Here is a 27208-nt window from a genome sequence, read left to right as displayed (position 1 = left end):
GTTGTCAATTGCTATTCGCAGAGGGACGGTGCCAAATGACGCACTTTCTGACCTGCGCGAGATCAAAAAATGCGACATGATTTTCTGTTGCTTTACCGAACGCGCCGCTCACCTGGCCTACCTTGACTTAAAAACTTAAACGCCTCGCCAACACATGAACTAGATAATCTTGTAATATCACAACATCACGTATCAAGATTGATATTTTGGACAAAGGACAATGTCAACCAAAGAAAAGCGCGCAGAAATCCTCAAAGCATATTTCGACAAGCCGAGCGTCAACCCCGCGCCCATAATCACATCTCTAAATGGCGACAACTCGTGGATGTTCTCCATTCCAGTGCCAACAAGGCACCGGAAACCCAACACATCTCCTTATTACCACATAGTGTCGGATCCGTGGCTGACGGGTCCACCAACCACCGGCTTCATCGCATGGCTCATATCTTTTGGCCACGTCAGCCCACCGGCCGCGTCGTCGGGAGCCGACGTTGAGGTCATTTGCGCCGAGATCGACGCCGCAGCAGGCTTCAGTCCAGCCGCCTCAGATCAGAAGAAATCTCGCATCGGCGCCATCATCCTGGGCTACAATACTCCTGATCACGTCAGCACTCGGTCGCTCGCCACATTTGACCCGACGATCCCCGTGCTGGCCGTGCCGGGCACCGACAAGACGATCAAGGCCATGGCGCATTTCGACACGGTCGTGACGCGAGCACAGATGGCTGAAGAGATACGGGACTGGCGGGGCTGCATCGACAAACAAAACCCGACGCAGCTGTTACCGCCGTGGATTTGGACCTTTGGCGCCAAGGGCGACAACTCCCTCATGTCTGTCGGGGTGGTCGCCTGGGAGACGGAAGCGTCTGCAGACGCCTGCGACGCCATCCTCGACGGGCCGCACGGCATCCGCACCGGCAGCGCGGGCGCGCAGGCCCTGGGGCAGGCCAGCCCGCCGCTAAGGTTCCTGGCCATGCTGCACCCGACCAAGGAGAGCTACACGCTGTGGTTTAGGAACATACACGGCGGCGCGAGCGGCGCGGAGCTCGCGGCGCTCATCAGGGCCAGGGTTTGGATCCCGACGCACGACTCCATGTATACCTACAGCGGCCCCGTCGGCCGTCTCGTGTTCGAGTCCCTGGGTGACGAGGGTAAGCTCGCGGGGGACGGGACGGATGGGAGGCCCGAGATTGTGCACGTGGGCAACGGGTTGAGCTACCCGCTGGATACCAGGGCGACGTGAAGAGACAGACAGGGAGATGGAGAGAGGTCATAAATGGATTTTTTGGGGTCTGTGTGGTCTTGGTCTTTCTTTTTTTTTTCCCTTTCTGCACAGATACCTCGTGTCTCCTTCCTCTTTTGGTTTGGCCAACTTGGCAAGCCTTGTCAACCGTGTTGCGGTTTGACAGTTTCAACTGCCGAAACGAACTCATTTGAGAGGCCCAAATTCGAACAAACGTGCGCCGCCCTGTATTTGCACCCACAGACAAAAGTCGAACCATTTTCAACCTATCAAAAGCGCACAGAAGACAAAAAGACTGTGAGGTTGGTTGGGCAATAGTAAAGCCCGTTCCCCTGCCAGAATCGTGTGTCAAAAATGGAAAGACATGTCCAAGAGGCGAAAAGGCTGAGCAAACCCGGGGAAAATGCTCCTCTCCTCTTCCCCAAAGTCAATTCAATTTGCCATTTGCTGCCAGGTTTGGATCAGATGATGCCAATAATTTTGGTGAGCGCCTGGTGGTCCCGCCACTTGAATCCTTCCATCCACCTACAGTAGATGCCTGCTTAGGGGATTCTACATACCTTGCTTGGCCGTCTATGAACTTCAGCTTCCTCATTTGCAGGATTCTTCTCTTTTTTAGCGACGGCGGCAAAGAAAAAAAAATCCCAGCAATACGCCGACAAAGCCAGGGATTTTTATTACAACGAGGGATTCCCAATCGGCGCTCGAACTGAAACGAGACGGATTCGCTTTGCACGTGAGCGGATGCCTGGGAAATACGAGAGTTTTGCGCTTGACTGATTGGACAACCGGCGCTAAACCGCGATGGCTGCGAGGGCGGCGCGGTCGTCTAGCTCGGGGCTAGCAAAAGGGGGGGGACCGTGAACGCTTCGCGATAGCAGGCGTGCACGCGCGTTCGCAAGAGAAGGGGGAGCGGCGTGACCGGTGTTAGCTGTCGACAAAGGAGAAGAAAAAAAAGGGTAAGATTTTGTTTGCAGGATGTTGGGAATTTCGGGTTTCCCTGATTTTCGCTGTATGATTCTTCAGTTTTGACAAGGTGAGTGAAACGGCGCGTTTGTGATGTCCAAACGAAGAATATACTGTTCGAAAAGGGTAAGTATATGACAAGGTATTATGACGTAGTTGGGCCTGTCGGAGATATACTATCTAATGCGTGCATATATTGCTGTCAGGTACTACATGTCAACGACTCGCTTCGCTGCGTCCTGGACAACTTCTCCGACCTTGCCAATTCACCAATAGGGAACAAAGTAGAACAAAAAAAGTCCGGCGATCCACGGCGCAGGCGCACAGAAGATCAAAAAGAAGCCTTCAGATTCTTGGCCCGGTGGCCCGTTCACCCCTGAGATGGCTGCTCCGGACCTAACGGTGCACTAGAACTAAAACTGCTGCAGATTCGATTTCCACGCCTTTTTTCGCACTTGGATTAACACAGGGCAAAAATCCCGTGCATGGACGTTTGCGTGGGAATGAGTAGACATGGCAAAGTATTACAAGAGTCATTTGGCACCCGTTCCTATTCGTGAAGGTTGTCGTTGCCAAGGGACCTTTGCAACCTTTAAGGGTGCTCATGTTGCCATGCCACGGATTGAAAGGACGTTTAAATTCTCAACCCAAAAAGAAAAGAAAACCCCACCAAGGTTTTGATTAATACAAGAGACCCAAAAAAAAAACAAAAAAAAAATGTCTAAACCGCGGGAAGACGCAGCGGGCAAGCCTTCAGTTCAAGTTCAAGCGCCCCCAGTCAGCCTCCTGAACAACGCCCACGCAAGCATCAGTCTCAGCAGCAGGCGCCGCAGCTCGCCCGTGGCGCCCCTCCAGCGGTTCGACTCGCTCAACAAGACTGCCAATTTCTGCACCACGACCGTCGCGGTCATCTCGCCGCCGCCGACCCCCCACTCGCCTCGCTTCGCGCACAAGCGGGAGACGCTCGCGCTGCCGCTCCGCCTGCGCAGCAACTCGGGGCTGTCGCTGCACACAAACTCGGCCGCCTTTAGGCAGTACACCGACTACAGCAACCTGGACGGGTCGCCCATCACGCCGAGCTTCTTCAACCAGGACGCCACCACTTTTGCCATCGACTCTGCGTTTAGGCCGCGGACGAGCGGCCAAGATGCGCCTAGTGGTGGAGGTGGCGGTGGTGGTGGTGGTGGTGAGGGGTTGTCGTCTAATCAGTACAGAAACGGCAGGAGGGAGAGCATGGCGAGCGTGCTGACTTCGTCGCCTTCGAAGACGGGGTCGTGTCCGGTGCTGTGCGTGCCCGAGTTCTTCACCAAGGATGTCATCCAGATTGTGCTGCAGAGCCAGACCACGTTTGACAGGCTGATGTGGTACGCCGAAAGGCACAAGTCGACGGATGGAATGGAGTATCTAGCCAAGGTAAGTTTCGATGTTTACAAGCTGTTTGCAAGCAAGACGCAATTGAGAAAAAGTATCTTCAAGATTATCCCCAAGATTTGTACTAAAAAAAAACCTTCAAAAAACCCCGTCGCCAGCTCAAAGAGTACCAACAATCGGTAAACAGCGTCACGGCCAGCCTATCCCGCATCAGCACAGAAAACACCTCCTTCGCGGCAACCACGCCGCTGCACCTCCCCTCGGGCATCTCGCGCCACCTCAACGCCGATGTCAAGCACATCACGGCCTCGGTGCTCCCGGCGCTCGAGAACGTCTTCCGCGACGCCAAGGCCCACATCGAGCAGCGCATCATCCGCGACCTGTACCCGGGCTTCGTCAAGAACCAGCTCTCGCTCGCCACCGAGGCCGCCCTCGCCACCGCCAACAGGGGCTCGTTCCAGTCGCGCTTCCCGGGCCTGGCCGCGTCCTTTTGCCTCACCGATCCGCTGCTGCCCGACAACCCCATCGCGTTTGCGTCGGACGGCTTCCTGGGCCTCAGCGGCTGCCCGCGCGAGGAGGTGGTTGGTCAGAACTGCCGCTTCCTCCAGGGCGGCGGCCTGCAGAACCTGGGCGTGACTAGGATCAAGAGCGCCGTCAGCTCAGCCAGCGCGGGCAGCGCGGGCAGCAGCGTGGGTAGCGTGGGCGAGGGAGCGAGTCACGGCGCAGACGGCGGGGTTGAGACGGTGCTGAACTACACGCGCGACGCCCACGGAAACCTCAAGCCCTTTTGGAATCTGCTCTTCGTCTGCCCCCTGAGGAACAGCACAGGCAAGATCACATACTATCTCAATGCGCAGATCAACATATCCGAGGCGGTGGGCTCCGACAAGGAGGTGCTCGAGATATTGAGCGTGAGGCCCTCCGAGCCCGACAGTCTCCCTCCTTCAACATCATCGTCGTCGTCGTCATCCCCCATCCTCGGCCTCTCCCATGCCATCACGGCCCCCAGCCCATCCTACACTGGCCGGTTCAACAACACCAGCCAAGAATCCATGCTAGCCGCGCAGCAGCAAAAGCAGCAGCAGCAGCAGCAGACACCAAAGCGACGCTCCACAACCCGCGGCTTCAGCTTCATGAGCTTCCGCAAGAACCACAACTCAGACTCCAAGTCGTCGCGCGGACAATCCCGCGCCTCCACCTTCCCCGAGCCGGTCTCCTCCTCCTACCCCGGCCCAGACCAACTCCACCTCCCCACGGCCTCTCCCTCCGCCAGCTCCAGGAGCACAACGCCCAACACCACAGCCTCGTCCACCCTGGATTCCGCCAGCACCGCCGCCACCCAGCAGCAATCCCCAGACCACCCGGGCGCCTACGCCCGGCACATGGTGCTCGAGTACGCGGCCGGCGACAAGGCCTCGCGGGGCAGCAGCAGCAGCAGCAGCAGCAGCCACCGCCACCAGCTGCGGTGCGCGTTTGCGTCGCCCGGCGCCCTGGCGGCGCTGGGGCTCTCGACGCTCGACGAGGTGCGCGACCGCGACGTCTTTGACGTGCTGGGCGAGACGGGCGCCGCGTCCAAGGCGGTGCGGCGGGGCATCCTGTCCAAGGTCGCGGGCGGGGAGAATGTGAGCGTCAGGCTGCGGGTGGGCGGCGGCGGTGCCTTCTCGGGGTCCCACTCTCCGGCGCAGCAGCAGTCTGGCTATCAAAGCTGCGTCGTCGGTCCCGATCAGCAGTGGAGCGTCGAGGCGGCGCTGGATCGGCTCGCGGACTGGAGGCACGCGCACCATTCCGTCGATGACGTCTCGCGGCACGGGCGCGAGGCCGCCTTCCACTTCACGCCGCTGAAGGATGCGGCCGGGTGCGTGCGCTGGGTGGTGTTGATTGTCGTGCCTGTGAGGGTCAGGAGGGCGACATGATTTATTTCCATTGGCCATTTGGCCTTTGCTCATCTCTTCTTCTTCTTCTTTTTTTTATAATCTCTTCTTTCCTTTGTCGAAACGCATCGAGGAGAAATACCACCAGCTGGGTTTGGAAAGCATACTTATATATACACACATCTATGGCATCGCAAAGGGGGGCATAGGATATAAAAATTAGATAGCATATTAGATTTCCCAAGTACATATAATGAGAAACGAACCTCTTTTTTGTCGACCCATCTTTTTTACAGACCAGATCCAGCAGCAAACCTCGCAAACTCGCTCCTGTAATTACCGCCACGCACCTCGTCGCCACCCACACTCCTCTCCTGCTGCCCTTTTCCAAACCCCGTATACTGGCTCAGACTCGGCGGCAGGTCTTCAACCCTGGTGCCCCACTTGCTCTCCCTCGGGCCCAGCGTCAACTCCAGCTCCCTGCCCTCCGTGAAGAAGGAATGCCCGATCCAGTTCTTGTTGTACGGCTTCCCGTCCAGCTTGGCGCTCTGTATGTAGATGTTTTTGTACTCGACGTCGAACCCGACCGTCTTGATCCGTGCCGTCTTGCCCGTCTCGGGGTTCGTGACGTTGACGGCCCGGAAGAAGGGCGGCGTGATGAGGTAGACGTCCTGGCCCGCGTTCGGAAACAGGCCCAGCATGCCAAAAGCCACAAACGAGCCCATGGCGCCGCCGTCGTCGTTGCCCGGCAGTCCCCCCGTCGTCGGGGTGAAGAAGCGCGGGATGTAAAAGTGACACCGCTTCGCCGAGAGCCCCGGCCGGCCCGCGTAGTGGTACTGGTACACGGTCAAGAAGGATGGTTCGTTGCCGATGTAGGTGATGTTGCGGTCGTGGAGGAAGTCGAGCCGTCGCACAAACTCGGATGGTCCGCCGTATGTCGCGACCAGCTTGGCCTGGTCGTGGGGTACAAAGCTGTGGTAGGTGGGTTGGTGGGTTAGTTGCTTTGCGCTCTTGTCTGTTTTGTAAAAGTGCCGGGAGGATTGTCAATACTTGAATTGACTTACAATCCATACTCCCACAGACTACTCTCGTACGTCTCCTGCCCATTGTTCTGCAGCGAGCAAGACCCGCCGTTTTTCGAAATGTTGCTACAGTTCAGCGGGTTCTGGTACCCAAACGTCTGGTTCATGAACTTGGGCTGGAAGAACCCCTTGAACCCGGTATCGGTCCCGTTGTCGAACTTGGACGTCTGGTCCTTCTTGAACAGAGCCTGCCAGTTCCCGCTGCGCCCGCGGTACTTCTCCTTGTCCTGCTGCCTGTCCAGTCCCCCCGCGATCTGCGACACGCAAAAGTCGTTGTAGCTGTACTCGAGCGTCCGCGACACGCTCCTCGTCAGGGTCCCGAACCCCTTGTAGTCGAAATCCTGCACGGGTATGTACCCGAGGTCCTTCCAGCTGTCGAGCCCACCGCGGCCCTCGATCGACCAGTCGTACGGCTCCTCCTCGGCGTCCTTGACCACGGCGTCGTACCCGGCATTCCAGTCTATGCCCTCCTTGATGCCCTTGACGTACGCGTCGGCCAGCACGTTGTCGGCGTTGGACCCGCCCTGCGTGTAGCCTTTGCACAGCGACATGCGGCAGTCGGGCAGCCACCCGACGTGTCGCCAGACGTCGATCAGCGAGCGGACGATCTGCGCGACGGCGGGCGGGTCGACGACGGTCAGGAACGGGATCTGCGACCGGAACGAGTCCCAGAGACAGTAGAACGAATCAAAGTACGGCTCGCCGTTGCCCTCGCCGTACAGCGGGTTCTCGCCAGTGTAGTTCTGCGGGCTGATCATGGTGCGGTAGATGCCGCTGTAAAAGTTGGTGACGTGGGACTGGTCGATGCCCACCGAGTCGACGTCGACGACCGACAGCTTCTTCCTCCACGCGGCGACGGCGGCCTCCTGCGCCGACTCAAAGTCAAACTTTGGCATCTCCTGCTCCGCGTTCCGGCAGGCCTGGTCGGTGCTGATGAAGCTGGTGGCGGTGCGGGCCAGGATGGGCTTGTCGGCGTTTTTGAAGCGCACATACGCCCCCGCCGGCAGAGGGTACCCGTTTATGCCCCGCGACACCCCCAGAGTCTTGACCTTGTTGGACGCTCGGCTGTCGACCCAGATCCCGCTGTCGAGCATCTCGGCGCCTTTGAAGTCGGTGCAGAAATAGGAGACGTAGCTTCCTTGCCCGAAGCTCGGCTGGAAACGCGCTGTTTTTGTTATTGTCGGCGGTCGCCCTTGCAGAAACAAATAACAATACGAAATTTCAGAACAGAGAACAGAGAACATACCATTTCCAAAGATCCTTCCAGTCGGCACATCAACCGTAATCGTCCCATTATCCTGCCTCGAATCCGACAGATCCGACAGATCCTGAAAGATCAACGGCTCCGACGGCCTGCCGTCCGGCGCCTTTGCCGGAAACGCAAACCTAAACAGCGCCGTCCGTTGCGTGGTGGTCATGTCGACCTTGACCCCCGAGTCCAGCCTGATTCCAAAATACCCAGGCGTGGCCGACACGTTCTTGAGCTTGAACCCGCCAAACGCGACCCTGGACCTCTTTGGAAACGCGCAATTGTCCACCTCGCCCCCCTTGCAGCCCGCGTACCCAAACAGCGGAAACGTGCCCAGCGACGGGGTGCTGCCGACGCCCGAGTCGTGCATGGCGCTGAAGCCCGTGACGAAGCTCTTGCCGTCGAGCGAGAAGCCGCCCTGGTTGCTGCTCGAGTTGGTGTCGGCCACGGCCTTGGCCATGCCGTACGGCAGCGTCGCGCCGGGAAAGACGTTGCCGCCGTTGGCCGCGCCCACCAGCGGGTTGACGTAGTGCAGCGGGTCGAACTGGGCGCTGCCGAGCCGGGCGCCTGCCACCAGGAGCAGCATTGCCCCGGTGGGGAGGGACAGTGAAGGCATTCTTTTTTTTTCTTTTTTTTTCTTTTTTTGCTCTCGACCAGGGGCAGGGGTCGCGGTCAACGATCGCAAGTCCAGGGAAAGTTGGGGAGGAGTGAGCAGTGACCAAGGGCATCAGCACGTCCCAATCTTTTGTCAGGCGGGAATGATGCGGTATTTATTAACCTATCTCGGGTTCTAGTTCTCAAAGACTGCAACCCAAACTAAACCGATCAGCAGCATAGACCCGACTGAATCGACGCAGAAAACAGACCAGATTTACTTGCCGAGATGATGGGATGCGATGCCGATAGCTGCAAGGAAGCTTGCTTAGCTTGCTGGGCATCCAGATTACGCTGCCGATTGTTGGCCCATACATGACCCCTGAATAGCCCCAAGCCAGGGGGCCAACATTCGTTCCGTCTAGACTCGATATGTTCTGTGGGCGACTTCCGACGACCATGTATACTTTTTTTGATAGCTGCTGGGCCGAATTATTTTGTACAAAATACATGCGGCCGTAACCCCACGTTGGGGACTAAGTTTAAAATCTGGTAGGGATGAGCTTGATGGCGATTCCTCGATCGATCCTTGGCTAACGGCTGACAAGATAAAAAAAATGACTCTGGCGGACAAGGGCGAGCTCCATGACTCTTGGGGAAATCGCTGCAAACTATCAAAGCTCACAAATATCAAAATAAGAACCAGCTTAGCCAAAACGTAGGCAGACGATATGCTTTCTTCGACCTGTCGACGGTGCCAGGTCCAAGGGCTTGTTGAGGAAAAGGGTATGCGCCATGCGCATTGCAATTTAGACAACGCAGAAATTATTGGACAATGACAGCAGCATGCGGATATGTTCTTTGCGGCATGTGGAAGCTGCATTTTAAGTGCATGTCATCTGAACATTGCTGAATGAATAGTCTTGTCGTTATCGCCATCAACTTCAAGGCAGCTGCCACGACACGTGTACGAGCATGAAGGACTCATGACTGACCGAGGCACGTGAATATCATTATATTGGGCTGTAATCAAATATTACTCGAGCAAAATGTCCTTGTAGGGATGAATGCCAAGTTCTGCTTCTTATGCATACTTTCTCCATTTGCCCTTTTGTGCAGAATCGGCGGTCCTTGCCTTCCGCTGCCGGCTTTCCTCGAGCAACTTCAGGTGATTCTCAGCCCGCCACTCGCAAATGTCGGCAAATTGGCAATAGCGGCATTTGTCGGCCTCCTCGACGGGGACTCCATTAGCCGGCCTCTCGCCACGCCACCACTCCATGTGGTCTTCCAGGCAAGACGGCAGGTTCTCATCGGCAACATTGAAATTGTGATGGCCGATAAGGGCACCCACATCAGAGTCTTCCTCGTCTTCCATGCTCAAGTCAATATCGATCTCCTTCTTTCGCTTCGGCAAACCCCTGTACCGGTATTCGATTGATACCACTTGGCCGAGGGAAGCTTCGCCCCTGGGAAACGTCTGCTTGAGTTCGTTCTTGAGTAGTGGAATGAGTTGCCTCAGGGATCGATAGCGAAGTCGCTCATCAGCAGGCATAGAGGATCGGGCTGAGGCTGCCGTGGTCGTGTCCTCTGTTCCACTCGAATAGTCACTATCTTGTGATGCAGAATCCGGGGATTGCGGCGTTGAAGTCGAATCCTGAAACACTTCGTCATGCAAAGATCCGATCTGAGCCAGGAACAGGTCGGAGAATGGTAAATCAGGGTCGAGACCATATCTTCGGTAAACGTGCAGATAATCAAGTCTGCCCGCAGCCATATCCGCCAAGAACCGGTGGTAGAGATATAGCTGTATCATCGCGGGACGCAAGTGAACCTTGCTGGGAAGAGACCAATGCCCTCTGGTCTTGACATCAAAAAGCCAGACCTTGCGAGCCGGCCCTCTCAGATCCTGCGAAGGATTCACACCACTGAAAAAGTCGGTAATCTTGTGTTTCTCACTCAACTTAGCCGCCTCCTCCTGGCTCCCAGACTGACTCAAAAGCTCCTCCTCAAACTGAGGATCTGGATGCTGAACACTGAGGCCGTCGATCAAGCCATTGACAACATGACCATCCACCAGACCCCACACTTCCAGCTCGCGCGTCAGGCCGTCGTCGCGCAGCGTGCGCAGCCCTTGTATGATGTTCCAGATCTTGAGCCCAAACGCGTCCTCCTTGGTCATGACCTCGACGCGCACCGTCCGGTACACCTCGCGCTCGAGCTGCTCGTGTATCTTGGTGCCGCCCTTCATGGCGGCCGTCCTGGGCTTGCGCCCTCCGAGCCGCGTCAGGGTGTACTCGTGCTGCTGTTCGCACCATACCAGCGACGAAAAGTCCGTGACGGACAGCGGTTTTCTGGGAAAGGTTCGGAAGCGAGCGAGTGGGGACTTGAGCGGCTGTGCCGCCTGGTTATTGGAGGAAGATGATTGGGGCAAATCTTCAATATCGGGGTTTGGAGCAGATTTGATAGCCGAAAGTGGAACGCTCACTAGGCGCTTCGGAGTTAGTTAGAAGTTTGCTATCGTCGCGTGATTTTCCTTTGGCAGGTTTTTAGGTAGGTATCAATGAAAGGTGACTGTGGACATACAATCGGGGTAGCGTACGTCCGCCGGCTTGCCGGATGCAAATTCGGCGCTTTGGTCAGAAATGTTCGAGACGATAGAGCCAGAGTTGACACGTCTCTGGCCATTAAACCCGCCGAAGCGTGAAGTTTGCGCGCCATCGTCATAGCCGAGCCTTGGCCCGATTGAGGCTGTGTCGGCGACGCTGTCAATATCGATGGCTTCGGTCCAGGGACTTGCGGGGAACGCGGCTGTGATGTCGGCCTGGAGGTTAGGGACGGTTTTTGAGGTCCGCGCGGGAAGCAGCCTCTTTGCCGTGGCGCGCTGGTCGACGGTTGTTATAGTGGTGATGGTTGTCTCAGAGCCGGCGCTAGAAGAGCGGGGGCGTCGCGCAGGGTCTTGAGCGTGGTCTGCAATGTTGGAAAGGAGCAATTCGTCCTCTAGCGATAGATCCCAGCCAAACTCGTCTTCATCATCTTGCACAGCTGGTCGAGCCATTTCGTCGCTGCAAGGTTGGATGCATTGTGAGGGGTGAAGCAGCCTCGACTTAACTCGTGGTTGAAGGTGTTGGGCTTTGTCGCAGTGCAAGTTGCCTCCCGATCCCGATCCCCACCCACCAAAACAATGCAGTCACCGCATCAGGCAGACGCGAGTTAGTGTGACCACTCACGTCATCACGTGAAGGAAGGGATCGCAAGGGATTGAGAAACCTGGCGTTATACGAAGTGACTCGGAAACCATTCGGAAGGGCACCTAAGTATGACTGTGATGAGTTGAGCACTTGGTGAATTGATTTGTTTAACAAAAAAAAAAAAAAAAAAAAAAGTATACCAAAAAAATTCACAGTGCCAGGCGGTTAACACTCAGAGGCGGGGCAAGGTTATCAATCTGAATATTAGCTGTGGCTGACATATAAGTGCTATTAAAATGCATGTAAAATGGCGCGAGCTGGTGTTGATCAACCACGTTTTTACACATTCTTCAGCACTTAGCCGTACTCTTGCAAACGCTGCATTGACTGCACCCAGCACAGCGGCCAGTTGAGACCGTATGGCGCAGTCATCACATAGCCGCAGGCTGTGCCAATCAGCCGAGCGCCTGGCCATGTCAGCTCTCAATTGCCAAGTTACCAAGCACTGCAGTGTTCAATCCAAGGCAGCAGCAGCAATTTCGTCCCATCGCAAGGCGGTCTTTTTTGACAGGTGTTAAAACCTTCAATCACTGGTTTTCTTATAACAGGGAACCTTCCTTTCGAAGCTCTCCTGGCAGAAAATACCAAAAAAAATTGCAACCTGTCGCTGTACCGCGTCCAGTTCATCCCTTCTCATCTTTTTCCTGGTTTCGGCCTCGCCCCAAAAAGGGAAGTCCCAGGACACACAGACACCCGCACATTTACCATAGTAAAAAAAAAAAAGTCCCAAATCCATGTCGCAAAACACCCAACCCCACCCACGGGCCTTGGCCGACGCCGGGGAGGAGCAGCAGCTGCTGCACCACCGGGGAAAGGCCGTCCTCGGCGAAAGCCTGCTACCACCACCACCACCACCGTCCGCCGCCGCCGCTGCCGCCACAACCAAGACGCCCAGCACGGGCCGGGTTGGACCCTCGCTCATGGACCTCCCCACTGAGCTGCACATACTCATCAGCCAAGAGCTCATCTACCCGGATGCGCTCTCGCTCAAGCACACGAGCAGGCACTTTTACGACCTGACCTACACGGGCGTCAAGCTCAAGGTTTCGTGGCTTATGCAGAGGCGCCAGCTGCACCTCGAATGTCCAAACGACACGCGCTGTGATCTGGGGAGTGATTTGCGGTTTTGCAGGGGTAGTGTGAGGTATGGCTTTCTTCTTTTTTTTTCCTTCTTCTTTTTCCTTCTTCCCTTGAAGCTTCTTTTCTTCTTATGGTTCGTTTCTTTTGCTTCTTGGCCCAATTTTATGTAATATCGGTCTCATCTCGCTTCTTATATTTTTCTGCAAAGAAACCAAAAATGCTGACTATCAACCCTATCAACCTCACTCCTCAGGCTTCTCATGCAACGACGCCGTGAACATGTCGAGTGCGATAGTCGTCCCGGCCTGGGTTGTCTGGTATTTGGCACCCCGGTCTGCACCCACCGCCAGCAGCCACTCCAGCGCATACGCCGCTGGCTCAAGTCTCGGCTCACCATCGAGCTACAGTGGCTGCTACTAGCTGCTGCGTTGGTTGTCCTTTGTTGGATGTGGCTTCCACAACTCTCGGCATACCTTGCGCCATCGACATAGTCGTCTTGTCGTAGGACTTGGCTGTGTGAATTTTTTTCATTTTTTTTTTTTTGATCCCGAGTTTGTCTCTGCACATCATATCCACATTCGTATTTTTTGCGTTGTCTGGGTTGTATTCAATTTTGACGTTTTATTGTTGTAATGATAGTGTGTGCGATCTTTTCTTTTTCCTCCTTTGAGCGAGCAACCGATTGCTACTATACCCCATTATATGCGCGGTCTTAATGTCTAATCATGCTTTAATGTAGCCTTGACTCCATTCACACGCAAGATCACAATTTCAGACTTGCACTGATTTTTTTTTTTTCATATCGTCGATGCCAGTACCGACGCAAGCCGAAAATCTACGCGAGTCCCTCTTGACTCGCTTTTTCCCCGGTTCCTCCGATGTCCGGCATGTTCGGGACTATTTGTATTCTAATTACACCACTGCGTACGTACGCAAAACTATGTGGTGTCTTGCGTGCGAATCATTCAGCCAGAGTATCTCAATGTGTCAGCTTTCTTTTTCAAGCCCATGAGTCCCACTTGCAAAAGCACAGGGAGCGTTCCCATGAACCTGGGACAGATAGCCAAATGGAGCCACAATGCCAAGACCCTGACGGGATCAGATATGTGGCAACCGCAGGGTCCTCGATGGGGAAAACGTCATTGCGTTATCTTAAGCTTACCATCATAAGTCGTAGGGGGGGTTTGTTGAGTAGTGGGCATCAAGGTTATCATCGAACATCTCAGCCCACTTGTCAGTGTTTTGCGTGTCAGACAAGAGTATGAAGGGGCGATAAGCTACCTTACCTGCCTATGATTGATTACATTGCTACGCTATTCGCAACTGGTGAAAAAGCTTTGCCGCGATTCAAAAGACACACGTGTATATGCAGAGATTGGGATCTTCCTGGTAGTTTCTTGTTGCGCACTCTTGGGCACAGCTGCTTGGTCGAAACAGCTTGCGCCCAGGGAAATTCCATCAAACATCTTGTTTGCGGGGAATAACCATTGGTGGGAATCGAGAAACTATCCACAAAAGATGCCTCCTATTTAAGACTAGCTTATAAATCACATCTCTATCGCGACTTGGGCGCAATTCGAGCCGAGGAGGCAACATTGTGTCAAGATGTTGACTATATACGCGGACTGCCTGGGAGAATGCTTGCGCAAACATGAAGTTTTTGAACATGAGATTCAGATATATTTGGGTGGTATTTTTTAACACAAGTCGCCTACTAGCACACCCGCAAGGGTGGCAAAATAGGATTGAACAGCCCTATTCCATATGTGGTCAGCTCGTCATCAAGTTTACTTCCTTGCAGGAAAGTAACGGAACTGTCGCCAAGAAAACCCTATCCTAGACCTGGAGCCGGTCGACCTTGGCAATCTGGAACATCCCGGGAATGATGTGCGCGCGGGATCGCAGTCGAGCGCCAATCGCCCTTTTTTAGGTTTTTATTTGCTGCGCAGGCAATTACAGCAGAACAACGGATTTCGGGGCCGGGTTACATTCAATTATTTGAGCCAAGCCGGCGACTCGAGTCTACTCACACGTCCCGCTCTTGACCAAAAAAAAAAAAAATAAAAGAAAAAAAAATCAAGCCCTGGGAAATGTTGATCTTCTTAGTTGCTTTCGCTTGCCGCGTTGCGTGAACTCGTGGCGGTAAAGATGCAGGGGCCGAATTTGGAAGGGTTTCCCAATCCCGGCCCAAGGGCTTCTAGAACTAACAAATGCTGGGGGGGTTGGTGGACGGCATACGAGCAAAGCGGGTCGTTGCGTTGATGCATTTCATTGCTACTGGTCAGATATGTTAGGTACCGAAAACACTCACAAAAGTCTGTCTGTACGAAGAGACCAAGGAACTATACTAGGCTAGGTAGGCACTCCGTAAATAATCTGGATAGAGTTTATGGTTTGAGAGAGGGATTTTTGTGTGCTTTGTAAACGACCAATATTTCAGGCATGCAGGTAAATTATACCACAGTAGCTCAGGAGATGCGGATTGTGGTGCAGACGGAACCGGTACTTGTCGAGTCGGGTCGTGGGGTGGTTCGGGTATAAATAATATAACAAGGTATGTACTTGCATACCTAGCACCATCCACGGTAAGCAGCACGGTAGCTAAATAATGCGGTACCTATAAAGAAACCAAACCCTACCTAGTACCTACCCAATGTAGAAATAACGGAACCCTCGGAGATGCCGACCCAGACTGTTCAAATGTCGAGGGCTGCCCGGGTTCGCGATGTCAGTTCCCATGGTGGAAACAAGCCGAATTTCTGATGCCAACTCGTCCAAAGACGGCTTGTTTTAGAAAGGGCTGAGGTGTCGAAATGCCAACTTGGCATATTATAAACGTGCCTTACAAACTAAAAAAGAAGTTTTTGTTTTAATGGGTCAACATGGAAATGGACATGGGATGGACTCTTCTTCTTTTGTTTTTTTATCTTGGCATTCTTTTTCTTTTTCGCCTTTGCATCTTGGCTTCCTGCCATTGTGCAGGCAAGGTACGGAGTAACTCTTTGGGGTGTGGCATGTACTGTAACTGGGGCACCAGTTCTGCGGTCCCCACCTCGACTGGTAACGTCCCTGAATAAATCACCATCAATCAAAACCGAGTTTAAACTGGGCAGCCAACGTAAGACGCGGTGGTACCGATGCAAGAGCAAAAGTCAGCAGCGCAGCGCTCGCTCAGCAAGCAACAGAATACCACGTTGTTGTTATTATCTTGTTTCATTTTTTTTTTCAGGGCGCCCAGAGACTAGAAAATTTGCTCGGGCAGGCGACAAGTTGATGGTACACGTAAGTCGACGACGAGTCGCTTCTAGATTCGGTCCTATCCCATACCCGTCTCGGCGGGCAAAAGGCGACTAGACCCAGACCTGGACCCAAGCGACCTAGACCTACCTAGACCTAGTTCACTGTGTAGCCTCCCACACCTAGCAGCTTTTTTTCGGAGGTAGTAGTATATGCACCCCAAGACAACCCGCTTCCCATTTTTACCAAGGCCGTATTGTTTTTTTTTTTTCTTTACCGCCAGCCAGAGCCTTGGTCTTTGTCTAAAAGGGGTGAAGGGGTAGGTGTAGTTTAGCAAAAAAACGGGGGAAAAGAAAAAAACTCCCACTCCCCTCACCCCAAAAAAGCACCCAGGCTATCCCCAATTTACTGGGCGACCAAAAAAAAAAAAAAAAAAAAAAAAAAAAAAAGAGAGAGAGAGAGAGAGGGAGAACAAGAGAGAGCAGAGGCGGAGAACAAAAGAGAGGTACTTGCTGCAGCGATGGAATACCGAGTCAAGGCATTTACTCGCCCAGTGGGTGACGAAATGTAACAAGAGGAAAGCGGCCGCGCAGGTTCGGAGCACGTGCGGCGTTTTAAACTTCAGGCGAAACGTTAAATCGCGCCCTCCACCCTTTTCTTCCCCCTTCCCATCCTCTCATTATTTGGTTGCTGCCCGCTTCCCTTCGGTTCAATTGAATCTGACCTGAGTCGCTCACCACCCCTCCAATTGAGACGGAGGTTCCATGGGGTCGGTTTGAGGTTGCCAGGTAGAGGGAAACATCGACAAACTTTACACACTCTTCTCTTTCTCCTAGTTTCAAAACCGCTTTCTCAGCAACGAGTTGCAGATCGCATCAAATCTCACATACGGTTTTGGTAACGTTACCAAAAAAAAAACAGAAGAAAGAAAAAGTCACCATTATAGTATATTGCATACTGCGATTAAGCTTTTTTGACGACATCTTCATAAGGGCTTTTGTTGTTTGTAAAAGCTTTTGCAGTCTTTTTGTTTGCCAGAAACTTGCCCTTTCGTCATACATACTCCACCTTGGATAGCTGGAGAACAAAGGAACAGACAAACATACAGACAAGGTGCACAGACAGACGTTCGCCACGAAAAGCTCAACCCAAAAAAAAACCATATACCCAACCACACACCACCATCACACCTCCTCCCATCCCTTACCGCACACCTCCCTGACAGCCGACGCCCAAAATCCCCGCCCACCATGCAGCTAGGGGCGTCGGGGAGGTTAAACCTCGAATCGATGCCATGCGAGATCCTCCGCATGATCGTCGGGTGCTTCTCGCTCTCGCCATACGAGGCCGGCGAACCGGTCCTGAGCCCAGAGTTTCTAGAAAACAGGCGGGAGCTGCGCCGCCTGTGTCTGGTCTCGCGCAAGCTGTGGCACGCCGCCGTCCCGTTCCTGTACGAGGTCGTCATCACACACGGACCGGGCCAGGAAAAGTCCGACAGGAAGCTCCCGCCACTTCTGCTGCTGCTGAGAAGCCTGCTGGCGAACCCCGGGCTGAGGCCTAGGATACGGCACATGGCGTGCCTGGTCAGCCTCAAGGGGGCCAAGGTCACGTCGCAAGAGCTGGATGCGGTGCGGCGGTTGTGGAACTCTGAGTGCCTGGGGATAAGGATCCGGACGAGGGCGGACGTGAGGGTGCTGGAGCTGGCGGACCTGCCAGTCAGGATACGGAAGATCCGGAAGGGCAGGGAGGAGGATGAGGATAATACGCCGATGCTGACAGGGGACGAAGCCGAAGACGAATACGAAACTTCCTACCTCGCCGAGACGACGCGAATGCCGGACCGGGCGGAACTGGACGGGCTAGGGGAGCGCATATTCGCCGCCATCCTCTGCCTGGCGTCGAAACTAGACTCGGTGGCGTTTCAGATGCCGCGGTGCGCGACGGTGCCGACAAAAGTGGACGAGATCAAGTGCACGGTGACGAGTGGCATCATCGACCGGGCGATGCGGGACGAGGTCGTGGGCTCCAACGTACTGCAGAACTTGACCACGGTCAAGGTGCAGCCCGACATGCGCATGTTTATGTACTACGGGTGGGACGACGAGACTGGAGACGACGAGGAGCCCTGCCGCGGCGTACGGCTTGACGCATGCCCGGGCTTGTTCAACGCGCCAAACATCACAACAGTAGAAGGGTTCAAGGACAGCGGGGGATGGGACAGGCTACCGACGCAGACGAAAAACGTCAAGGTTGCGGGGATCCTGGAGCCGGATACCGTCAGCACGATATGCGACTACCCAAACCTCGAACGATTAACTATACGGCCGGCAGCATTAGACATGGCCAAGGCGGATATCGAAGACGACGAGTTCAACTCGGCGCTGCTGAAGCGGGCAGACACGCTGAAGCAGCTCGACTTTAGAACAATGGGGAACGAAACATTAACCACGAGCTACGGGCCCGAAAAGAGGCTACACTGCTTGCCAAAGATGCACAAGCTGGAGGACCTGACCATCGAGCTCTTTGCACTTTTTGGCACATCAGACAAGCTCCGAACCCAAGGACCGCTGGCAGACCTCTTACCCCAGGAAGACGGTGTCATCAGCAGCAGCAGCAGCAGCAGCAGTAGCGGCTCCTGCCACCACGCAAACGGAGCATGGCAGCACAGCCGACCAAAATCCGGCAGCAGCCTGCGGAGGCTGCAGATCCTGGAGCAGTGGACGTACGGTGATCCCGTGTGCCCCCTGCGGGGTGGGGACGCTAGCGTCTTGAGTGCGTACCGCGAGGCGCTCAGGGGGGTCCTGCTCGACTTTGCAAAGGACTGCGGGGCGCAGCGGCTGCCCAGGCTGGAGAAGTTCCGCTTCGTGAGGCACGAGATGGCGGCCCTCTCGGATGGCAAGAGCGCAGAGGCCATCGGGCAGCGCGAGATGGAGGAGAAGACGAGGGCGGACTTTGAGCACCTCAAGCAGCTGTTTGCCGAAGAGGGGGTTTGCATGGAGGTGGCGGTGTGAAGGAGATGAGAGCAAAAGATACAAAAAAAAGAAAGAAAACCATTTATAATCATTTCGATTTATTTAGACTGGCTACATGATCAATCAGCATGGCATAGTCACATTATCTGTTCTATATTTTACTTGACCATTTTAGTGGTCGTCCTTTTCGTCTCTCTTGCTCGTCCCTTTGCGTTTTCTTTTCCTTTTTTTCGCGTCCTTCGTCAGTCAATTTGGGAGGGAGCCGATACGTAGAGAAACTGGGTCCAGGAGACCTTGACAGGGGGTCTGTCTGTGCTGTTTCCAACTGCCCCGCGGCGAACGAAAAGAGACAAAACAGCCGTCTTTTTTTCGAGGCAAGAATAACCGAGTGAGAGAAATAGCACGACACGGGTTGAGGTCGTGTTGAGGAAAAAAGAGACGAGCGCATTAACCGCTTTTGCTTCGGATAGTAACCCTCGAACAGGAACGCTCAAAATTCGAAATGGCGGTTCGATCGAGTCAAGCATACCGCAGGTAACATATAGCTCATTATTTACACATCGAATAAGCTCGGTGTTCGGTTGGTTGTTTTTTGCTCACCTTAAAAAAGCTACCTTACCTACCCCAGAGACTGCTTTCCGGCTCTTTTGCTGTGACGTTCTTGGCAGCTTGGCAATGGCTCCCACTCATGTGCGGACTTGCCTGATCGGGGGCATCCACACACAGCAGTTTCTAGTCTAGAACATGGAGGGTCTTGAAAATCCACAAGGGTGCTTGCTAATTTACGTAAACATTGTACTTGCAGTGGATTTACTATGTAGAATCGACCTACGCTTACATTTACAGTAAGTATATTTAGTATATTATTCCTGAACGTACCTATAAATTTTATTGCCCCAAGAAAACAAGCTGACTGCCGGCAGTGTGGGGAGCTGGGAAACGTCCTCCATCACAAAAACCGGGTGTTTTTTTTTTTTTTTTTTTTTTTTTTCCTTTGCATTCTTTGCGGGGTACTGTGTGTTTGCGTCCAAACCATATCCACCAGTAAAAAACAGCTGTGCCCCTACACCCGATATACATACAAAAAAACGAGGTCTTGACCACTTTAGAGCTAATCCAAAATCCTATCTCTGTCCTTAAGATCATAGCAACAATAAGATTACAGCACCCAGTTCTGTGTGCTCCAAGACGACCTCTACCAGGTCATAGATGACAACAAACGTACTCTTGATCTCGCCAGCATGGATTCAACTTATCCCACCGATCGTGACTCTCCAGGATCGACGCGTTACCCGCAATGAACAAATCACGCCTGGCCCGCGTGATAGCCACGTTGCCATGATTCTTCACGCTGAGGAACCCGATGCCCCGGCTATTTTCTCCGCGAACGCAGGAGACGAGAATATAAGTCTCTCTCCTGGCCCTGGAACAAGTCGACCGTGAATACTAGGCGTTCGAGGGAGGTCTTTGACACGCCTTTCCTCCTGCTGAGGCGTTGGCAAATCAGGTCCGGCTGTCCAGAGTAAAAAGTGATTGTTCCGATCTGATCCTGTGTGACACTGTCGTCGCTCATCACCATATCAAAGCACTGGACGATCCTTTGAGTCTCTTGGTCGTTTGCCAGAGACGGGCCATCGCCCTAGTACACTACATGCTTTCACATCTGTCAGAAAGCGAGCGACAAGGGACGAATCTCGACCATGGTCGATGGGGCATAGCGAGGTGTCAAGACCAAGAATGCTGGGAATATTCAGCACAAGAACAGGAGCTCCTCACCACTGCCAAGAAAATTAACCTTCTTCGCATGCCACTGGACACACAACATGGGTCTGATTTGACGTTTCGCATGGGGACGGCAGACCTTGAACGCGACCCGCCAGTGCCTCATTATGTTGCGATATCATGTGTTTGGGCACAAATGCATCCAATCACCAAACGCCACCTGGGGAATTGGCTACCATCTCCGACGCGCCCATCATCACTGGGGCCAGTTGATACGCCGATATGGCTGGACTTCTTTTGCATTCCCCAAAGCGACGCCTTTGAGGATCGCCAAAACTCTTGCCCTCGGACTGATGCCAACCGTGTACGAGAAGGCGAGCTAGAAGGCAAAAACAGCGGAGAAAGCGCGTGCGGACCTGGTCAAGGCTGGGGACAGCTCTACGAGCTCCATCAGAATGACAAGCTGTGATGCATACGCAGCGGACGTAAACAGCCATTCAAGACGATACTACCGGTAGACTGAATATTGTAGTCTACAACAAAGGCCGTGCGAACATCGCTATCAACCCCCGCCCTAACAGCATCACACCCGACATACCCAAGCTGTCAAACAAGCTCAGAGCAATCCATGAGTCCCCCACAGCACCCAAGGCCGACGGGGTTGGCAGCGAGTCAGTCACTTAGTTTGGGCAGCCAGCGAATCCAAATCCAACTCCTCCTTCCTCCGACGGACCTGCAGTTTGACATTAGAGGCAAGGTATCTCATCCCCATGACCCTGGGCTTCGCGTCCTCGTAGCCCTCGGCGACCTTCCAGTCGTACTTCAGAACCATGTGCGCCAGGGCGATCTTGAGCGCGGTGGTGACAAAGAAGCGTCCCGGGCACGAGTGGATGCCGTGGCCAAAGGCGTGGTGGTCGGGGGTGACGGTAACCATGGGTGCCTTGGACGCTCCGGACGGCAGCTTACGCATCTCCATGAAGCGACGGGGGTTGTAGCGTTCCGGTTCTGGATATATGTCTTCGTCCATCATCATTCTTGTGCCGTCCATGCCAAGCACGGTTCCCTTTTTGATGGTGAATCCATTGCTCATTGTTACGTCCTGGAGGGCCATTCTTTGGAAGTATACTTGAATTGAGAAATTTAGGTTGGATTTTTTTAGCCTGCAAAGTCTCCGAGGAAGAAAACAAAACAAAAAAAAAGAGAAGAAAAAATGCTTACAGGTTAACACAGGTCTTAATCTCACCGACTCTTTGAGGCAGCTGTCCATGAAGTCGAGTTTTTGCAAAGCTGCCTTGTTCAAACCATGCGTGCCAATCACCCTGATGACCTCCTCCCGCATGACAGATATGTATTCCGGATTGAGAGCGAGGTGGTGAAGGGTTTGCATCAAAGTGTCGGCCGTGTTGGGAATAGCAACCAAGAAGATGCCAATCTGGAACACGGCGTGATCTTTTTCACCGTCGCCGACTTCGTTTTCGTACCACTGGATCGAATCATCAAACGGATTGGGCTCGCCGCGAGCCAGAGCATCTTTGATGATGGCAGCCCGTCTTTCAAGATGGGGTTTCAAGACATCACGGCACTTTTGAAGTTTCCTCTTGATCCTGAAAGAAGCCGGCACCAAGCGGTAGATAATCGGGCGCAGAGACAGCGGCCAACCAGAGATGATGTTGCGCTGAGCGCCAATGTCCGAGATGTAGTCGAGCAAGGCTTTGAACCAGACTGGATCTTTGCATATATCTTTGCCCATGAATATCCGCGAGGACATGCGCGAAGCGAGGCGCAGTATGCTGAAGGCGTCGATTTCAGTCCAGTCTGCAGCGTCTTAGTACAAGGAAAGGGATGGTTTTTTTTTTCTCTTTTCTTTTTCTTTTTCTTCTGAGTTTTGCGCAAGCGGACCATTCCATTACTAACCTTTGGAATCGGTAAAAATATCCGACAGGGCCAGACTGATTTCTTCAGATAAAGGCGCGGTAAATTTTTCTAATCAGGGTCAGTATTTGTTTCTGTTCAAGTAAGCAGAGCAGCCTGATGGGCGACTTGGACTTGCCCAATTTCTTGTTTACGTATTTGGGGATAATTTTCACCGTCGCCTCGGCAGCCCCAAACGGCTCAAAGCCTGGAAGGTACGCATGGACCAGAATCTGTTTTTAGTGAGTGCGCAAGTCAGCCAAACAAGAAAGAGAGAGAGAGAGACAGAGAGAAAGAGACAGAAAAAAAAATGAAAAATAGAGAAAACAACTCAAGACGGTAGATTCAACGACGCAGTCAATACATACTTTTTGAACAAACGCTGTTAAATCCAGAGCAGGGTTGTTCTTGAGCTCGGCGACGTACTGCGGTGGTAGGACGAGTATTTGGCCCATCTCCGCCGTCACTTTGTATGGTTGGTCTCCATACCTTTTGCTGCCTTGAGCCAGAATCTCGCGGGATTTTGCCAAGAATTCCTTTCGTTTTCTCGAGTCGGTCAGCTCAAAGGGCCGAGACGGAGTCACGTCGGGTACACCTCGATACTTGTCGCGCCTGCTGTAAGCCAAAGAGGCCAAGAGCAAGGCCGCGACTACGTACGACGCCCAGGCGGACGTCTGAGCGCCCAAGCCTGGAAAAGCCCCAGGCTGGGATATGGCAGAGAACGTTTCATTCGCCATTTCGAGCCAGCATATGAGTGCAGAAGACATGCAATGCAAAATTGGGAAAAAAAGGTCGCTACAGGCAGCATGACAAAAAGGAATGCCGAGTGTAATGGGTAGTTTTGACACTGCCTTATCCGGATCGGTATCCTTCCTCAAATCCGAAACCCGTCGCTCGCTACGGAAACCGGAGGCTGGCCATGCGTATACTGTTCCAACATACTTTGAGGTTCTGATCCTATTTTTGACCCACATACATGGTGTACACATCAAAGCATGTAGCTGCTGGGCACATCAATCAGCGCCACTAACAACACCCAATGGTGCGGATATCGGTGTCAGCGGCAAGGAATTCGGCCTGCTTTTTTATTTTATTTTCCTTGTTTTTTTTTTTTTTTTTTTTTTTTTTTTTCTTTTTTTTTTTTGGGAAAGTCAATATATAAAAGCCGCGACCCTCAAACTACTATAGTGGTAAAGGCAAATTTCAATACCCCTGTACAATAACCGCTGGTATGGACTTTGTGGACTTTGCCGACTTTGTTAATAGGTAGTTTTGAACCAAAGAAATAATTTGGGTATTTGATCGTTCCCGCGAACAGTCGAGTTAATAAAGGCCCACGCATACATATACGGCGACAAAGGTGGGAGTTTTTTTTTCGCCTGATACCGTGGTAAGCATACTGTTCTCGGGTCCGAGACTGACGCGGGGGTTAACTTTAAAATTGAGGGGAACCAATAATGTAGAACATAATATAATACGGTACTCAGTATATTGCCGGAAAAAAGAGGTTGTCATGATTTGCTACATAAGAAATATTCATTAGTCACGTAAGAAATATATATTAGCCATAATTTGGGTCAAACCCGAACCCCGCTGGCTCTCTTTCCATTCGTTCAACTCCGAGCCTGTCCTGCCTCACAGATCTAACTAGACTAGGGGGTAAGCGGACAAGATCCCCCAGTGCGTATGGCCGTATGTGATGAAACACGAAATCCAGTAGCCATGTAAAACAAATGTTAGATAGCCGCCTCGTTCTTCGCTGTTGCATTTAGTACCCAGGAGCCTGAATTGCCGCTTGCACTGAGATTGCCATACCAAAGATGTGCGGTACGTTATATAACACACCGGACACAGCTAACGCGAACCTCCAATGCAGCGTTTTTTTGGGGAAGCCCAAAGATTGACGGCAAACGCAGCTGGTCAACTATACTATGAACGTTTCACGGGCTTCAGCTTGACGAACAGGTCATCCTTCTCAATCAGCAGGAAGACCTTCTGTCGCTTCATCCAGTCGTCCTGTCCCGGGACGAGGGTAACGTCAAAGTTCCACAGCAGCCGCGAGATAACTAAGCGCATCTCGGAATAGGCGAGGTTCTTTCCGACGCAGTCCCGGGGACCAACCGCAAATGGCCGGAACGCGGCCTTGTTATCTTTGTCGTAGATGCTTTCGTAGAAAGGATTGCTTCGAGGCAACCAACGCTCGGGGGCAAAAGTGAGAGGGTTGACAAAGTTGTCCGGGTTGTGGTGCGTAGCCCATTGGTAGATGGATACGACGGTCTAGATTGGTATCTGGTTAGCGTCTGGATGCCTAGAGAGAAGAGGTAGGGTGAAGAAAGACGAGAAAAAAAAAAGAAAAAAAAAAGACTTACTCCTTCTGGAATATAGTATCCGCCAACCTCGGCTCCAGGCGATATGCGGGGAGGCGTGTCGGCAGCAGGTGGGTATATGCGCAGGATCTCCTCGAGACAGGCGTTGAGGTACGGCAAGCCTTCGAGGGTTTGCATGGTGATCTGGTCTTCCGAAGTAAAAGAGCGGATCTCTTCCACAAGGCGCCGGTAGGCTTGAGGGGTGCGGGATAGGTAGAAAATGAGGCCACAGAGCGCCGTGGCTGTGGTCTCGCTGCCGGCGACGATCAAAACTCTCGAGTTGGTGAGTATCTCGGGGTGCGTCAGACCCTCACCGTCCTTGCTCTTGCGAAGGAGATATGTCATGAAGTCCTTGCGGGCGTCGGGCCCCAGGGCAATGCGCTTCTCGGTGGTCGCGGCGGCCATCTCGATGATCGCCATGTTGCGCCGGAGCTCTTTCTTGCCCATCAGCTTGACCAGAGGCGAGAGGAATTTGAAGTTGTCCATGAAGTTCCCCATGGCGTTTGCCTTGGCGGTGTCGAAGATCATGGACACAAAGGGGTGGTATCCGCCGTTTGCCATGCATCCGAACGGCTCGCCCAAGGCCAAATCGCCAACAATGTCAAACGTCAAGTAGTTGAGCCAGTTTGAAATGTCGACATCGGCGTCTTTGGCCGCGAATTCGTGCATCCGACCGATGAAGAAGTCCAAGTGAGTCTGGACATAGGTTTCCTGCTCCTTCAAGGCCGTCACAGAAAAGGCGCGGGCCACGGTCCTTCGCTGGCGCCGATGGTCGTCGCGCAGGGCCGGGAGAAGACCCAGTCTGCCGACTTGATACGTCCTGATGTCCTTGTCAAATTCGGGCAGGTTGGGACGGCGCTGGTAGATGTCGGACCATCCAATCGAACCATCCACTGAGACGCGGTCCGGGGCGAATCTCACCATGCGTCCATACTTGGCATGCAGCTCCGTCGTGCTCATGACCCAGGTGCCTAGAATCTTGTCCCTGACCAGAAAAGGCAGACTCGTTATGGCGTAGAGGCGAGGGCCTGGCAACTTGGCCAGCGGGTGAAAGTACAGTCGGTAGATGGCCACTGAAGCAAGGTAGCCGAGGACCTGTAGGATAGCGAGTTAGCCGAGTTGGCGCTACAAGTCCACGACCGAGTACCCAAATCGACTTACCAAAAGGACCCCTAACCCCAAAGCCTGTGGGATGGACATAGTAGAGCGCGGAAGACTCGGCTTACAGAACAGAGTTGAAAATTGGAATGGGAAATCAAACAAGTAACAAAAAAAAAATAAAAAAAATTATGATGAAGCTGCTTGTTTCTTCAAGCCAAGTTTGGTTTGTACGTCAAAGTGGAATATGGGACGACATCGCCGCACCTGTCTGTATTTATATTCTTTTCGTTCTATCCATAATCAAACCCTAACTGAACAGTCTGGCTACTTGTCGGAGCTTGACTCTGTGCTCCCATTCTCCCCGCTCCGTAACTAGCGCTCCGTTCCGTACGTTATCCACCCAAAACCTGGAGAAGAATGGGCTCTGTTCACTCACTTTACTATAATGGCATGGGTAAAAATACTACTCCCCCTATACAGTGTCCGCTGGTGTGGGCTTTGTGGGTTTTGCCGATTTTGGTAATAGTTTTGAACAAAAAAGTCATTGGGGTACTTGATGGTTCCCGTAAAAAGTTAAACTAACAAAGGCCCACGCACACATATACGGCGACAAGGGGTGTTTTTTTTCGCCTGCCACCGTGGTAGACCAGGGATCTACCGGGATATCATGTAACTTTTGGTGGCTTAGCCTACCTGGCAGGGCTGCAACACGCCAGTATTACTATGGCATCGTGCGAAAACCACCGTACGTTGATGCGTGGGCTTTCACAAACTTGACTGTTCGCGGGAAGCTACAAGTACCTTAATTTTTTTTTTTTTTTTTTTTTTTCAAAAACTATTACCAAAGCCAGCAATAACTATAGGGCCCACACCACCAAACAAATGTGTCATTGGAGGAATTTTACCCTATCACCATTGTTAGTGCTTGGGAGGGGAACGGTTCGAAAGGGGTAACCTGGAGCGTTTTCCCGCATTCAAAGGCTTTTGAATTTTTTGTCTAAATCTTTGATTGGAATTTGCTATTTCTCTGAATGGCGAGACTTGTTGTGCACATTTTGCCCTCACATTAGAGGACAGTGACCCGTAGGTGTCCCTCCACAAAACGTAGTGTCCTGGCCATACGTCAAGACGTCGTAGTCCTCCCCCCTCACGAGCCTTGCCCAATCTGGTGGCATATGTTTAATATGAGGGTTGT

General features: G+C 53.0%; 8 protein-coding genes across 8 annotated transcripts; 4 read left to right on the top strand and 4 right to left on the bottom strand.

Annotated features, from left to right (window-relative positions):
• The first annotated feature begins 24 nt into the window (after positions 1–24).
• On the top strand, positions 25–2037 carry MGG_00294 (uncharacterized protein). The gene has a single exon (XM_003718749.1). It carries the CDS (start codon positions 221–223, stop codon positions 1241–1243), a length of 1023 nt encoding a protein of 340 aa, XP_003718797.1. The 5' UTR covers positions 25–220; the 3' UTR covers positions 1244–2037.
• Positions 2038–2858: 821 nt separating this feature from the next.
• Positions 2859–5717, top strand: MGG_00295 (uncharacterized protein). The gene is made up of 2 exons (XM_003718748.1): positions 2859–3622; positions 3739–5717. Exons 1-2 carry the CDS (start codon positions 2927–2929, stop codon positions 5491–5493), a joined length of 2451 nt encoding a protein of 816 aa, XP_003718796.1. The 5' UTR covers positions 2859–2926; the 3' UTR covers positions 5494–5717.
• MGG_00296 (glycosyl hydrolase) lies at positions 5561–8398 on the bottom strand (the record flags this gene model as incomplete). Its single annotated transcript, XM_003718747.1, has 3 exons — positions 5561–6423; positions 6516–7698; positions 7780–8398. 3 exons carry the CDS (start codon positions 8396–8398, stop codon positions 5742–5744), a joined length of 2484 nt encoding a protein of 827 aa, XP_003718795.1. The 3' UTR covers positions 5561–5741.
• A 1062-nt stretch (positions 8399–9460) lies between these two features.
• MGG_00297 (uncharacterized protein) lies at positions 9461–11431 on the bottom strand (the record flags this gene model as incomplete). The annotated part of the gene is made up of 2 exons (XM_003718746.1): positions 9461–10860; positions 10960–11431. The coding sequence occupies 2 exons, from the start codon at positions 11429–11431 to the stop codon at positions 9461–9463; spliced, it is 1872 nt and encodes a 623-aa protein (XP_003718794.1).
• A 557-nt stretch (positions 11432–11988) lies between these two features.
• On the top strand, positions 11989–13707 carry MGG_00298 (uncharacterized protein). Its single transcript, XM_003718745.1, has 2 exons — positions 11989–12768; positions 12958–13707. The coding sequence occupies exons 1-2, from the start codon at positions 12359–12361 to the stop codon at positions 13193–13195; spliced, it is 648 nt and encodes a 215-aa protein (XP_003718793.1). The 5' UTR covers positions 11989–12358; the 3' UTR covers positions 13196–13707.
• Positions 13708–16589: 2882 nt separating this feature from the next.
• On the top strand, positions 16590–19218 carry MGG_00299 (uncharacterized protein). Its single transcript, XM_003718744.1, has one exon. The coding sequence runs from the start codon at positions 17192–17194 to the stop codon at positions 18950–18952; it is 1761 nt and encodes a 586-aa protein (XP_003718792.1). The 5' UTR covers positions 16590–17191; the 3' UTR covers positions 18953–19218.
• Positions 19219–21311: 2093 nt separating this feature from the next.
• On the bottom strand, positions 21312–23283 carry MGG_00300 (ent-kaurene oxidase; the record flags this gene model as incomplete). Its single annotated transcript, XM_003718743.1, has 5 exons — positions 21312–21760; positions 21854–22450; positions 22550–22584; positions 22682–22779; positions 22915–23283. 5 exons carry the CDS (start codon positions 23281–23283, stop codon positions 21312–21314), a joined length of 1548 nt encoding a protein of 515 aa, XP_003718791.1.
• Positions 23284–24475: 1192 nt separating this feature from the next.
• Positions 24476–26112, bottom strand: MGG_00301 (isotrichodermin C-15 hydroxylase; the record flags this gene model as incomplete). The annotated part of the gene is made up of 3 exons (XM_003718742.1): positions 24476–24823; positions 24916–26007; positions 26074–26112. 3 exons carry the CDS (start codon positions 26110–26112, stop codon positions 24476–24478), a joined length of 1479 nt encoding a protein of 492 aa, XP_003718790.1.
• Between the last annotated feature and the right edge of the window lie 1096 nt (positions 26113–27208).

Source organism: Pyricularia oryzae, chromosome 5, assembly GCF_000002495.2.
Source record: "Pyricularia oryzae 70-15 chromosome 5, whole genome shotgun sequence".
Taxonomy (NCBI): Eukaryota; Fungi; Ascomycota; class Sordariomycetes; order Magnaporthales; family Pyriculariaceae; genus Pyricularia; species Pyricularia oryzae.
Note: the sequence above shows the minus strand (reverse complement) of the source record. Positions and strands in the feature narration are given on the sequence as shown.